This window comes from Camelina sativa, chromosome 14 (genome assembly GCF_000633955.1).
Source record: "Camelina sativa cultivar DH55 chromosome 14, Cs, whole genome shotgun sequence".
Lineage (NCBI taxonomy): Eukaryota > Viridiplantae > Streptophyta > Magnoliopsida > Brassicales > Brassicaceae > Camelina > Camelina sativa.
The window spans coordinates 2476100-2490097 of NC_025698.1; the positions used below are offsets into that span (position 1 = coordinate 2476100).

General features: G+C 39.4%; 5 protein-coding genes and 1 pseudogene across 5 annotated transcripts in view; 4 read left to right on the forward strand and 2 right to left on the reverse strand.

Annotated features, from left to right (window-relative positions):
* Positions 1–4421, forward strand: part of LOC104743161 (ATPase family AAA domain-containing protein At1g05910) — a 7568-nt gene extending 3147 nt beyond the window's left edge. Inside the window, exons 5-12 of the mRNA XM_010464273.1 lie at positions 2–1006; positions 1095–1283; positions 1442–1578; positions 2154–2396; positions 2668–2854; positions 3151–3216; positions 3328–3577; positions 3754–4421. Of these exons, the coding sequence (XP_010462575.1) occupies positions 2–1006; positions 1095–1283; positions 1442–1578; positions 2154–2396; positions 2668–2854; positions 3151–3216; positions 3328–3577; positions 3754–4157 (2481 nt within the window). The 3' untranslated portion in view covers positions 4158–4421. The remainder of the gene's footprint in view (position 1; positions 1007–1094; positions 1284–1441; positions 1579–2153; positions 2397–2667; positions 2855–3150; positions 3217–3327; positions 3578–3753) is intronic.
* Positions 4499–5216, forward strand: LOC104739142 (B3 domain-containing protein At1g05920-like). The gene has a single exon (XM_010459404.1). The coding sequence runs from the start codon at positions 4584–4586 to the stop codon at positions 5214–5216; it is 633 nt and encodes a 210-aa protein (XP_010457706.1). The 5' UTR covers positions 4499–4583.
* On the forward strand, positions 6087–7122 carry LOC104743162 (B3 domain-containing protein At1g05930-like). The gene has a single exon (XM_010464274.2). The coding sequence runs from the start codon at positions 6087–6089 to the stop codon at positions 7062–7064; it is 978 nt and encodes a 325-aa protein (XP_010462576.1). The 3' UTR covers positions 7065–7122.
* LOC104743163 (B3 domain-containing protein At3g25182-like) lies at positions 7740–8523 on the forward strand. Its single transcript, XM_019235415.1, has 2 exons — positions 7740–7927; positions 8037–8523. Exons 1-2 carry the CDS (start codon positions 7740–7742, stop codon positions 8521–8523), a joined length of 675 nt encoding a protein of 224 aa, XP_019090960.1.
* On the reverse strand, positions 8801–12044 carry LOC104739143 (annotated as a pseudogene).
* Positions 12727–13998, reverse strand: part of LOC104763859 — an 8502-nt gene continuing 7230 nt past the window's right edge. The window contains exons 20-21 of the mRNA XM_010459405.2: positions 13505–13708; positions 12727–13391 (exon numbers count right to left, since the gene is read on the reverse strand). Coding sequence (XP_010457707.1) covers positions 13233–13391; positions 13505–13708 — 363 coding nt within the window. The 3' untranslated portion in view covers positions 12727–13232. The remainder of the gene's footprint in view (positions 13392–13504; positions 13709–13998) is intronic.

Genomic DNA, 13998 nt, shown 5'->3' on the forward strand with positions numbered 1-13998 from the left:
TGGTGGACTATCTGAATACATTAATGATTTGAAGGAAATGGTTTTCTTTCCGTTGCTGTATCCAGAGTTCTTTGCAAGTTATAGTATTACTCCTCCCAGAGGTGTATTGCTATGTGGTCCTCCAGGCACTGGTAAAACGCTGATTGCTCGAGCATTAGCATGTGCTGCTTCAAAAGCTGGACAGAAAGTTAGCTTTTATATGCGAAAGGGTGCTGATGTTCTTAGCAAGTGGGTTGGTGAGGCTGAGAGACAACTAAAGCTACTCTTTGAGGAGGCTCAGCGAAATCAGCCTTCCATAATCTTTTTTGATGAAATTGATGGTCTTGCTCCTGTAAGATCTAGCAAACAAGAACAAATACATAATTCTATTGTTTCAACTTTGCTGGCGCTGATGGATGGCCTTGATTCTCGTGGTCAAGTTGTTCTCATTGGAGCAACAAACAGGGTAGATGCAATAGATGGAGCGCTACGCCGCCCTGGCAGATTCGATAGGGAGTTCAATTTTTCTTTACCAGGCTGCGAAGCTCGAGCAGAGATATTGGATATTCACACTCGTAAATGGAAGGATCCACCTACCAGGGAGCTTAAAGAAGAGCTGGCAGCTACTTGTGTAGGATATTGTGGTGCTGATCTAAAAGCTTTGTGCACTGAAGCTGCCATTCGTGCTTTTCGTGAAAAATATCCACAAGTTTATACAAGTGATGATAAATTTGCCATAGATGTTGGGTTGGTTAAGGTTGAGAAGAGCCACTTTGTAGAGGCAATGTCAGCTATTACTCCTGCTGCCCATAGAGGGTCTGTTGTGCAATCCAGACCACTCTCTCCGGTTGTATTGCCATGTTTACATCGACACCTCCTTGAATCCATGAGCTTAATATCAGATATTTTTCCCTCATCAGCCACGTCGTCAGAGTTGACAAAGCTGTCAATTCTTTCATTTGGATCTGCTATTCCTCTTGTTTATCGTCCTCGACTTCTGCTGCTTGGTGGTGAAGGAGTTGGACTGGTAATTGCTTTTCGTTTCTTGTGATTATATCAGAAGGCTTTATTATTATAAAATATGACCTCAGTTCAGTTACGTGTTAGCCTAACAGGATCATCTTGGGCCTGCAATTTTACATGAGCTAGAAAAATTTCCTATTCATTCTCTGGGACTTCCATCTCTCCTTTCCGATCCTGGAGCAAAGACCCCGGAGGAGGCGCTAGTACATATATTTAGTGAAGCTAGGAGAACGACACCTTCAATACTTTACATACCGATGTTTAATAATTGGTGGGAAAATGTAAGTGTCTTTTTTATGCCAATTCACTTCGCTGCAGTTACTTTTGGAGATCGTTTGCATCTTTGCTTAATATAATATATTAGGTGGTCCTATAGGTTGTAGCTGGAACTGCCTTGAGTTTTAGATTGCCAATCTAATCGTGTTACTGATGACTGCAGGCTCATGAACAGCTTAGGGCTGTATTCCTGACTTTGTTAGAAGAATTGCCATCAAATCTACCCATATTATTACTTGCTACATCTTATGGCGAATTATCTGACATGGAAGAGCAGTCAGTATTTGACAATAGATCTGTGTAAGTTTATGCTCTACTTGGAATCACTCTGTCCAGTACCATGCTGCAGCTTTGTTACTAGCTTAAATTTGTTTTCCTATAAAGCTGGTAGGTGACTTTCTTTGGTTATGAGCCAACAAGTTTTTGAGTAGGTTCTCAGTATAATAGTATACTGTGCGAGCTTGTTCTGCAAGCTGGTCATTTCTTCAGTGTCAAAAGGCTTGCATCTCAGTAACATGCATGTTAGTCTCGAGTTAATATATGAAGCTGCTAACCGCTTGTATATGTTTATCAAGTTAATTTTTTTGGGTTATTGTGGTATTGATCACCATAAGGAACCTTAACACGAGGCAAGTAATGATCAGTTTAAGTTATGAACTTATATAATATATTTGGCAAATTACATGGGAGTTAATAGAAAATTTATATGGAATGGTACTGCCTTTTTATTGGTCTCATTCCCAAACTTAGCATACTCTCTCCTAAAACACTCATTACAGATTTAATTTTGTTCATTCTTTTGGTTGTCCATGATATAGTCCTCAGGCTTGTGTTTTATTTACTCAGTTTCTCAGATTGTATACATTTGCTTTCAGATATAATGTGGACAAACCATCAAGCGAAGACAGGTCTTTGTTCTTTGACCGTTTGATTGAAGCTGCTCTCTCAGTCATTTCAGGCTTAAACGGCAAATCTGATGGACGACAATCCCTCCCAGAACTTCCCAAGGTTCCAAAAGAACCTACTGGTCCAAAACCCGCAGAAATAAAAGCCAAGGTGGAAGCTGAGCAGCATGCCCTTCGACGATTGCGTATGTGTCTCAGAGATGTTTGCAATAGGTAAATGTGGATGCGCACATGATATGTTTGTAACTGAAGGCACAAGCCTTGCAGTTCATATTGAAGCTTTATTATTGTCTTTATAATTAGATTAAGAAGGCCTTTTACTTTTTGCCAACTGGACGTCTAGTGATGAACAGTTTCTGATATAACAGTACTAAATTTTAGCTCTCAAAATGTATCTGGTAGCCTTGCCCAGTCTATAATGTTGGGAGTTATCTTGGGTTTTCTAGATAAGCCTGTTTTGAATTGTCTCTTGTTATCTGTGCAGGATACTATATGATAAAAGATTCAGCGCATTTCACTTCCCAGTTACTGACGAGGATGCTCCGAACTACCGCTCTATAATTCAAAATCCAATGGATACGGCTACTCTGCTGCAGCGTGTCGATTCTGGGCAGTATCTAACATGTTCACCGTTCTTGCAAGATGTTGATCTCATTGTGAGAAATGCCAAGGTGCACGCCTATTTTACAACATATCTCTTTTCCATGGTGATAGAACCTTTGTAATTCATAAAATATGGTCACTGCATTAGCAAAGTTATGGATAGAGAGTCCCACCTATTGGTGTTGGATTAGAGTTGAGTGGTGTCGACATTGTCCTTATTATCCATTTCATTTGATATATTGAGGGAATATAGCTGTTTTCTCAAACAGAATGTCGTTTCCAAATTTATGCTAAGGAATGAGACTCTTCCCAATGAAGTATGTTTTGATGGTGGCTGACTTAACTTTTTTGGTTATTTATCCAGGCTTACAATGGAGATGATTATGCTGGAGCAAGAATTGTCAGTCGAGCCAATGAGCTTCGAGATGTAGTATGTTTCCAAGTCTCTTAAACTGCATAAATAATATTCCATAAAAATTGCTGCAAGTCTATCATCCTCCAAAAGCTGTTCTCTGAAGCCATAGTAATCATTATGTTTCAGGTGCACGGGATGCTGTCACAGATGGACCCAGCACTGCTAACATATTGTGATAAGATTGCCGCTGAAGGTGGTCCTTCACAGATACCAGATGATCTGAGTGGATCTCTCCTTGGTTTAGCTCCTGTTGTGCAGATGGGAACTGTTCCTAGAACCAGTGCCCGACTTCGAAATGTGCAGCCAGAGATTAATTTAGATCGAGATTATGAAGGTGTTAAAAAGCCCAAGAAAACCGTGGATACTGTCTGTACAGGTAATGCTACTGCAATCACTGATTTGGTTCTCGTTTTATGTGTGAAGTGTCCATGGTTTGCTTTCCCTGAAACTTTCGACTTCCTGTGATCTCGGATTCGTAGATGTAGAAAAACTCTTGGTAATGTAATGAGACTTCTCAATGCTCGTGGTGTGTGTTTACTTTGTGATGAACAGATTCAGCTGCAGACAGAGTACAACACCAAGATTCAGACCAAGAAATGCCATGTCAGGAAGCGACCAACTCAAATTCATCAGCTCCTTCAGCAGATGGTGATAAAGAAGACCAAAGCGAGCAGCCAAGAAAAGAGGAGGGTCCTGGGGAAGAAGTAAGTGGTGATTGTTCCCGCGATTCTGCTAAGCCGGATGAAGAAATATCAAAGCGAATAGAAATCGTAAAGGTACTACTCATGGAGCGCACTGACAAGTACAACATTCCGCAGATGGAGAGGCTTTACACCCGAATCATGAAGGGTGTTCTTGAGACTTTGGACAAAGGGCTTCGTGATGATGACAACAACCCTAAGCATTCAATTTTGAGATTTTTGTCGGAATTCGCTCAGCATGAGGCGAATTTCTGAGGCTTAAACTTTCTCTGATCGGTCGATAGGTTAGATTTGCACCTAAAAAAGAAAAAAAGGAATGAAAGAAGCAAAAGATTTCTTTTTTTGTTTTTTCTTGTTTTTTTTTTGTTAAGATCCGGATTTTTCTTTGACTGAAAAGTGACCAAGACCAAAAAGTAGTTTATCAGTAGGATCCTCTTGTAAAGTCGAACTTTCACCTTTGAATCTAAAAACAGGCTTAAGAGCCATAAAAGAAACAAAAGATGAACGATATTTTAGTGACGGCAAGATAGTGTTTCTTCTCACCATTTTCTCAACCGCTCTCTCTCCATCTCAAATCGTTTATTTTAGATTTTGCAACTCTTGTGCTCCTCTTCTCTACGCTAAAGCAACTTCGTGGATCATCATAGATATAACTTCTCTCACCCTGCCTAGAAGGAGAAGATGAGTTTGCGACAGTCAAAGATTCACGTAACAGAGCATCACGTTGCTTCTGTCCCCAAGACTACTGTCCCAGAAGATAAAGACGTGATATTGATGAGAATCTTGAGTAACGTCCCCAGAAGAAGAAGGACTACTTACGAATACGTCCCTCCGCAAACGATAACGAACACACCGCCGGAATGGCTTGTTCAGGTGATGAGTCGCATGGAAGGAACTCATGATCCGAAACTAATCATAGAGAAGACTCTGGACTTGAACGACGTTGATCCATGCCAAAACCGTCTCTCAATCCCTATCAATAACGTAATCCAAAACGATTTCTTGACGCTTGACGAGGCCAGAATGATTGATGACGACGACATCACTAACGAAGGGAATATGTGTGTGGGAGCGTTTCTTGTGGATCAACGAACGAAAAAGTGGAACGTGGGTTTCAAACAATGGTTTATGACGACTAGTTCAGGGAGCAGCTACTGGAGTTTTGTGTTGCGTGGTGAATGGAGCAACGTCGTTGAGACTAATGGATTGAAACAAGGCGACAAAATCAGTCTTTGGTCTTTCAGGTCCAGTGAAATCCTCTGTTTTGCACTTGTTCCTCCGACTAGCTCTGTTGTTGATTCTGTAAATAAGTAAAAAAGAGGGTTTTTTTGGGGGACTATTAGGGTTTTGTTTAGGGTTTTGGTAGGAAGTTTGGATGTTGTTGGCTCACTGAAACACAAAATAAGTCGTTTGTAGCTTTCTCGTTCAATGGTGGTCACCATACTCTGTTCATATGAGAGATTGTATGATTTTGAAAACGAGGTTTCACGTAACTCATGGATGGTCTTAGTATGTTGGCACATTCTGTTTGATCAATCAAATTAAACGAGAGGGGTTTGTTTCTATAGCCTAACAAATTAATTTTTTACTCATGTTAAAACAGAATGCAGAAGACCTTTGTTCCAACGCATTACGACTTTTTTCTGTTTATTCAAAAAAAAACTAATTACAAAGACACTTACAAAAATCAAATAGAGCTCCCGATTGAAAATCATACACATAGACCATAGCAATCAGATGTGACATGTGTACGAAGATTTCTAATATATCTTTGGTAGCTTACACTGAATCACTTTAATGGGCCTAAACTCATGGATATAAGCCTAACTATAGCAATCGCCTGACCCAATCCAAAATTAGGCGATTCGCTGCAGTAATCTGATAATTTTCGCCTAAACTGATATGTATAAAAGTAAAAAAAAAAAAAAAAGTAAAACTATATAAATTGGGAAAATTAACTAAAAAGAAAAAGGAAATTGGAATTGCATTAATTAAAGGGTCTACTAACCTGAATGGAAAAAGGAAAAAAAGAAGTTCATCAGAACTATTTATTACTTATAACACAACAAGACACTCTCATTCTCAATCAGTAGTCATATTCTCGTTCTCTCTTTCTCTCTAAAGTTTACTTCTTTCTCACGATTCTCGTTTTTTGATCTCGAGTTAGGGTTCCCGATCACAATTATGACAAACGACGATGATCGCGCGGATGAGAAGAAGACGACGGTGTTGGCGGATGTCGCGACGGCTAAGTTGTCCGACGATGAAGAACAACGCAAAAGAAAAGGAAAAGCCAAGATCGTGATCGTCTCTAAGGAATGCAAAGAAGAGAGCGAGAAGAAGAGCGAAGAGAAGAGATGCTTCGATCATGTTCCAAGAAAGATAAGGCGTACGCTAAGATTCCCACAACCAGACTTTGAAAACCCTAATGGGGCTTCTTCTTCATCGCCTTGTTCTTCTTTGCCCTTTGAAAATTCTTATAGGCCTTCTACTTCTTCTTCCTCTTCTTCATCGCCTTGTTCTTTTTTGAACTATGAAAACTACATGGCTATGATGATGAGAAGACCACCAAACCCTACTTACCGATCGTCTCCGTATTCTCCCTTGACGGATAGAACAATCCCCGAGAGATGTGGGCTGTCACAGAGGTGGGGTATTAATCGTGGATTCAATAAGAAACCTAGGGTTGCTTCTTTTTCAAGGAGAGAGATGCCGCGGTGGCTTGTTCACGTGATGAGAGACATGAACGCACAAGACGCGACACTGATCTTTGAGAAGACTCTGTTAGCAACTGATCTCAACCCACATCAGAGCCGTTTCTTAATGCCTTTCGACTGTTTAATCAGAAACGACTTCTTGACGCCTGAGGAGAGGAGTATCGTAGAAGAAGAAGACATGGACATGGACAACGATGAGAAGATCGAAGTGGGAGCGCTTCTCGTCGATCCAAGGTCTGTAAAGTGGGGTGTGGTTATAAAGAGGTCGGAGATGACGACGTGTTCAGGAAACAAAAGCTGGGGTTACTGTTTGGATTGTGGTTGGAACGACATCGTCAATGCTAATGAATTCAAAGTCGGCGACAACATCGTTGTTTGGTCGTTCAGGAGCCGTGGAGTCCTCTGCTTTGCCCTTGTTCTTGTTCCTCTTCCTCTTTTTCTCTAGCAAGTTTATTTCTTGTGTTTCTGTTGAGGTCATCATAACTTGATTGTAAAATTCTAAATTCAAGCGATGCTGGAGGTTTTTCGTTCAAGTAACTAGCAAAACTAAGGTTTTTTTAATACGATTTGATCCATCTTACACTTTGTTATGAAGATATGCTTATGTGATCGTCTGATAGTTGTTCCTTTGATCTAATCTGAATATTGATAGTGGAAAGTATTGTAAACCCTAAATCTTTCTCCAATTAAAGAAAACAAGTCTTTGTGTTCTTCCAAATAAGTTAAAATAGCTTCTTAATGAGGAGACATAATTAAGAACAAAACAAAACAAAAAGCAAATATTGATAACTAAGTTGTTTATGATCTATAGTCAAAACTCTAAGTATGAATTGACGTATATTTTAACATGAATCTGGTTTTGGTGCGTGGTCTACTTTAGTCACTGCATCCATCAATACCCTTTGGTTTCCTGTAATGTATATCTCACACACTTTAAATAATGCTTTCAAGAAGAGAAAATATAAAAGATCTATAGACTATAGTCAGAGTGATTAATCAACGATTATTTCACTCATATTCTCATTCTCTCTATCTCTCTATCTCTCTATCTCTCTCTCTAATAATCTTTCTTCCTCACGCTTCTCGCTCTCTGAACTCAAGTTTGGGTTCCGATATCACAATGACTACAAACGACGAGGCTGAGACAAAGAAGATGTGGGCGAACCTCTATGTACTGGCGGATGCAGCGGCTATGGTGTATGATGAAGAACAACGCGAAAGAAAAGGAAAGGCCAAGATTGTCTCTGAGGAAGAAGATGAAGAGAGCAAGAAGAAGAGCTTCTTCGATCTTGTCCCAAGAAAGATAAGGTCTGCGCTAAGATACTCACAACCAAACTTTGAAAAGCTTTGTGGCTTCTGCGTCTTCTTCTTCTTCACGCTTACTCCAATCGTCTCCATCTTCGTGCCTAACTAATAGCACAAGCTCCATGAGCCATGCGATGTCTCAGTGGAGTCGTAGTAGTAAGGCTGCTCTTTTTTCAAGAACAACGAGGTGGCTTATTCAGGTGATGAGAGACATGAACGGAGAAGTCCCCAAACTCATCTGTGAGAAGACTCTGATCGTGGCTGATGTCAACCCAAAGAAGAGCCGTCTCTCAATACCATTCAACCTTTTAATCAGAAACGACTTCTTGACGGCTGTAGAATCGAGAATCATAGAAGAAGACATCAACAAAGATGAGAATATCGGAGTGGGAGCGCTTCTGGTGGATCAAAGGACTAAAATTTGGGGTGTGATTTTGAAGAAATGTGATATGAAGAACGGAAGCTGGGATTACAGTTTGGTTTGTGGGTGGGACGACGTCGTTAAGGCTAATGGATTCAAACACGGCGACTACATCAGTCTCTGGTCTTTCAGATGCCGTGGAATCCTCTGTTTTGCTCTTGTTCCTCCCTCACAATGAGACAGAGTACCTCTTCCAATGCTCTCTGTTTCTGCTTATCTTCTTGTCTCCGTAGACTTTGATCTACTTTTGTACAGCCATCTAAGTTGGAGGCGATTCTATAGCTTCTTTGCGTCAAGTTAACTTCTTGGAGGTTCTATTATCATTGTTAGGGGTTTTGTACGATTTGATAGATCTTACACCTTTCCTCTATTATTAGTAAGTTTACTGTTTTTGATTCTCTACTATGATTGGACGAATACTTTGACATGAGTATGCTTATGTTCAGTTTCTTGGATTGTTTGATAGTGAGAACAAATTTTGATTACAAAGTCCAAGTATGAACTGATGAATCTTTATAACATAACTCTGGTTTTGGTGCTCGGTCTTATCAAGTTAATACCTTTTGTATCTTGAGGAATGGAATTAGTACAAATCTTGGCATTCTGCAATTGTTTTCTACAGACTTTTTCTACTCATGATGATGAGTTCTGAGTTGCTCTTGGATCTCACTCAGTCATGACAAGTTGGCTGTTGTGTTTTGTAACTTAGTTAGCAAGCAAGCTGCCGCAGATTCCCTAGCTTCCTCAGCATCAGACTTTTTCTCTCCATGTACTGTATATGCGACATGATTCCCTTTGATTCTTACTTCAGCTTCATACCCACCTTTTTGGAAAAAGCAACAACATCAACATGAATATTTTGAGTAAAGGAGCTAAACTACAAATTTGGCATATGATCTCAAAACTTTACCATCTGATGGAGACACACGATAGTTTGGTAGTACCCAGTTATTCATGAGACAGATATCATCGAGCCTCTGCAATATTTAGGGGCAATGAATCTTATTTCTTCGAACATGAAATGATCAAAGTTACCATAAACTAACCTGACACAGACTTTTAGTAGTAGGAAGAGATTCACAGAGCTTCAGCCTCTTGTTGCTTTGGCATGCTGACTTGTCAGAGGATTCTTGAAGGGTGCGGCTCGGGTATGTCTCGTTACAGCACTCGAGTATTGTTTCTAATTGCAGATCCCAATCACCTAATAACACCCACGAGAAGAACTCATCAGGTTCATATAAAAACAAAAGCTGTGGCAGAAAGGAAATGTACATGTATATGCATACCTTTGATGTTCTGGATGCGTTTATCGCATTTAGCAATCTCGTCTTCTACATACCGCTGTTGACGAGTCTGCAGGCAGAGAAAAAGAGAGCAGCTCTTAGTGAAAAAATAAGGATATATGCTATTACCAATCAGTTTTTTTTTTTGCTGTATTGTGTATATATCTATGATCAAATTCTACAGTTATTACCAGTTTATCTCGCTTGCAAAGAAGAACTTTCAATGCAGTTTCGGATAGTGATGTAGCTCTAGAAAGAAGAGACGACTGTAGCTCCTCAAGGTTTTGGTTAGAGTTATGAGCAGAAACAGGAGCTGTATTAAGCTTAAGAATGCTACTAAGTCTGTCAGTAACAGCTTTCTTCCTCTGGATACCTCTTTCTTTGTGATCATTTGGATCAGATGCAACCTGCATTTTACAAAAGGGTGATAAAGGATACTTGAAGATAGAACTGAGAATATTTAGTTGCTAGTGTAGTAGAATTCAGACTCTACCTCTAAACCACCTTTCCCTCCATTCGAGTACCTATCTTTACAAGGGCTCATTTCATTATCTACATTCTCCAAATGGACATTAGATTACATACTTCCTTTTAAGTATCGATTATGTATCCCCGGAGTAGCTTTCCTTCTAGCTCTAGGATTGCTAAGTAGAGCGGCAACTATTTTGGCCTGCAATTTAAATTCCTAAGTTACTTTGTAATACTATTTTTCCTTAACACAACCATACAAGTACCATTACCAGCGCATACTTTAATTTCATTACGCCTTCTAGAAGCAGCATTTCCTCCTCTTCCAAAAATGTCAGAAAGTTCCAACTCATTGGTTGCATCTTCGTTGCCATTGCTTTCTCTGTCATCACATACAGCTTCTGATTCTTTCTCTATCAAAGACTCAGTATCTCCTCGCCTAAAAAAAAAACAGAATCAACTTATATTGCTCATCCCCTAAACAAGAAAATGTACCAAAATAACTCAAAAGTAATGAAAGGAATAACAACATGGGAAGAACATGAAAGTATTACAACTTAGGGATTCAATGAGACCTGGAAAACCAATCTTGTATGAGGCTGGCATACGGAAGAACATGAAAGTATTCCACTGTGGAATTTGTAGACCATTCGGAGAAGCTCTTCTCAAACAAAGGACCCTGCATACTATTTACATAGAGAAGAGCAAAAGAAGCTGATTAGGAATGTCAATCATGCAACTAATGTGAAGTAAAGTGAGTTCAAGATTAACATCTGAAAGACCATCTTGCCAACATTTGTGAGTCAATCTTTAGTTGAATATAAGGTCCTTTAAGTTGTCATAACTATTGCAGCTTAGGGCATTTCCTTTTGATGCAAATCAACTTACCAAGTAAGCATTTCTTCGACGGGATTTTCTCCAGAAAACTTGTCTTGTGAAGTGCACTTCATTATGTAAAAGCAGACTGCAGTCTTCTCTTCACTCAATTGAGCATACCAAATGCCTTTCCAATATCACAATGTCCTTGTGATTAACACCTGAAAAAGATTCAAAATTGTTGAGTAACTAACATACAGAAAGAATGCTATTAACATATATAGAACCCCAAATGATCAGTCTTTCAAACAAACCTGTGGCCTCCTTAACAGCAGCAAATGCAACTTTTTGAAAGACGACCTCTTGTCTCTGATTTGATATAGCAGTTTTGTCTTTCTCAATGGGGGTTTCAAGTAGTGACCACACACCTTGTGTGATGGAGCTGTGTTTAAGATAACAGTTCTTCTTCTCTGAGTCAACTAGCAGAACCGCAACTGTCCTTATGGGGAACTTGTTCAAGACAAGAAGGTCTGAAGACGCATCTAAGGTCATGGATAAACTACACGCATCTTTAATAACCTTCTCCAGCAAAACGGTATGGTCCAAATCACCATCTCTCCCAGATTCCTCCTTCAAATGCAGCAGCAGAGCAGGTCTCAAATCCGTAGCTAAGCTACTGAACGACTCAAAAGACAAACATTCAAGATGAGGAAGGATTCTCTTTTCTGTGGTAATAATTGTAGAGCAACACAACAGCATGAACCTGAATCGACAACGCAAAACAGAGAAGGCATTGATGTCTTAATTAGAGCTATAAATAGAGAAAACCTAATTAGAGAGACTTGAGGTAGTTTAAGAAATGACCTGTTTGGCGACAGATTCGCGGAGGAGCTTGGAAGGGACATCAAAAGATTTGAATGGAAGCAAAGGGTCAACTAAGTAAACGAATAAAGCTCGAATGGCGTCCTCAGTGGTACAAGCATCTGAGGGTTCCGAAGTGGTCTTCGTGACTGGTAAATTGCAATCCACCTCCTCCATTGAAGCGAAAAGACGAAATTGCAGAGCAAGAAGACGCCCTAAGTCCTAAGAATAGATTCAAGGAGCAAAGAAGGAGAAGAAGCAAAAAAATAAAGTTGAGATTTTTATTAGTAATGGTAGTGTAAAGTGTGGATCTTTACCGGGAATGGAAACCCTAGATTTGTTCTGAGATTACCGTTTTTGGTAATGAGAAAGAAGAGATGAGTTGGAAAATTTAGAAATGTGTCAGCTCTCTTCTCTCTCTAGTAAGAAGAAGAAGAAGACCCAAGAAGATGGATCATCTAAAGTTCGTGTCTTTTTTTTTTTTTTATTATTATTATTATTTTTTTTTGTTAATAGTGAAAATTCGGAAAGGCGCCAATATTACTGTAATCTGGGCTTCACTCGATTGTAGGTTATGTACTGTGTCTCTCTTTCGAGGGTATGATGGGGAGTTTCACTCTTAGCTCAGTTATTGCTTTGCAGTATTTATGTGGTTTGATTGATCCATTGATAGGACTGTTCAATTTGATTTTTTTGACTTTTAAGACGTAAGAAACTTCGAACAACCCTATAACGGCTATATGATGACGTTTGGATTTCGTTTCGAGCACTCCAGCAGAACAAAAGAAGCAGCATGTACTCTGTTTTTTCTTTTATAATTAAAGCATGTTTGTACAAGAGTCTTTTGGAATTATCTACTTCGTTCTTTTCCTTCAGTCCTGTGTGTGATGTGTGCCCCCTTGAAATGCAAGCTGCTCAAAGACCAACGAAATTATTTATTCACCATCAAAAACTACTTTGCAACTCATTTTATTCCATTATCACATAAAGGCATCAACACAATCCATCCAAGTTTGTCATTCTCAGAGCAAACCCAGCCACACACATTTTGACTGACCAAATAACCTGAACCCAGTCTAAAACCACCAGAAGACCACATAGAACAAAACACACGCAGCTCACAGACATATGAAACAATCAACAACACTTTCAAATCAATTGATCATTCACCCAAAATAAAACAAAAAGACAATTCGAGTTTCTGCACGACTCTTTGCTGCTTCTGCTCTTCAACAACAGGTCGATCAGATTTAAACAATTGCTTCCTTGATGAGTATTACTATTACATCTTTTTCACATTGGATAAATGGAATGAATCAATCATAGTTGCTTCCAGAAACAGCCAAGGGTTGACTAAGAATATACCAAGCAGCAGATTTTACACGTGATAATATATATATATATATTATGCTGTGTGTGTGTCTATATATATATGCAAGATTTAAAGAATGTACCGGGTTCAACACCCAGCTGCTTTCAAGAACTTATCGTAAGGGCTGGAAGGCGGTAACCGAAAAGAATTTTGTGGAACTTCCTGTGAGAAGAATCCAAGCTGGTCTTGAGGTTGAACATCAGCCACAATCATTGCCTTCTGATCATCTTCACCAGCTTCTTCTGTCTGCAACACACGACAAAACAAAAACAAAATCAACACCAAACTGATATTTGACGTTGATGGGATGACACATTAACACTTAATACTGTCAATATAAACAGAGAACAAAGTCTCACCTCCTTCAGAAGAAATTGTTCCTCCTTTTCTTCGTCTTCTGAGAAAGTTATAGCTTTGGTTGCTTCCGGTTTGAAACTTCGAAGCACAGACATCTTTTGCTGCTTACCCGTCACAAGAGCTTCGCACTGATTCATCATTTGGTCATAAGGTACAGGAATGGAGGAAACAGGGAGACTTGCAACTTGCCGAGCAGTTTCTGATACCTAAACATCATGAATGAAAAAAAATTACATTAAAAAGGAGGCCATGGCAAAGACCAATAATAACTATTACTAAATATTGAGTGCAACTATTACCGATTCTAACAACTCGTTGACACTCAGAACATCTACTGGGTTAGTGTTTGCGGACAATGATGTTCTGTGGCCAGACTGACTCCCACTAGCCCCCGGGGAAATTCCTTCAAATGCCGCTATTTCTGAAAGCTCAACCTGAAAGATCCATCAAAATGCAATGAGAATGATTCCTAAAGCAAGTTTCTCCTAAAAGCATT

What these genes read in the sequence shown, in the direction of transcription:
- LOC104739142 (XM_010459404.1), top strand. Translation starts at nt 4,584, where the DNA reads ATGAGTTTGCGACAGTCAAAGATTCACGTAACAGAGCATCACGTTGCT.
- LOC104743163 (XM_019235415.1), top strand. Translation starts at nt 7,740, where the DNA reads ATGACTACAAACGACGAGGCTGAGACAAAGAAGATGTGGGCGAACCTC. An exon ending in CTTGTCCCAAGAAAGATAAG is followed by an intron (nt 7,928 to 8,036) that starts GTCTGCGCTAAG and finishes CCTAACTAATAG; the next exon opens with CACAAGCTCCATGAGCCATG.
- LOC104743162 (XM_010464274.2), top strand. Translation starts at nt 6,087, where the DNA reads ATGACAAACGACGATGATCGCGCGGATGAGAAGAAGACGACGGTGTTG.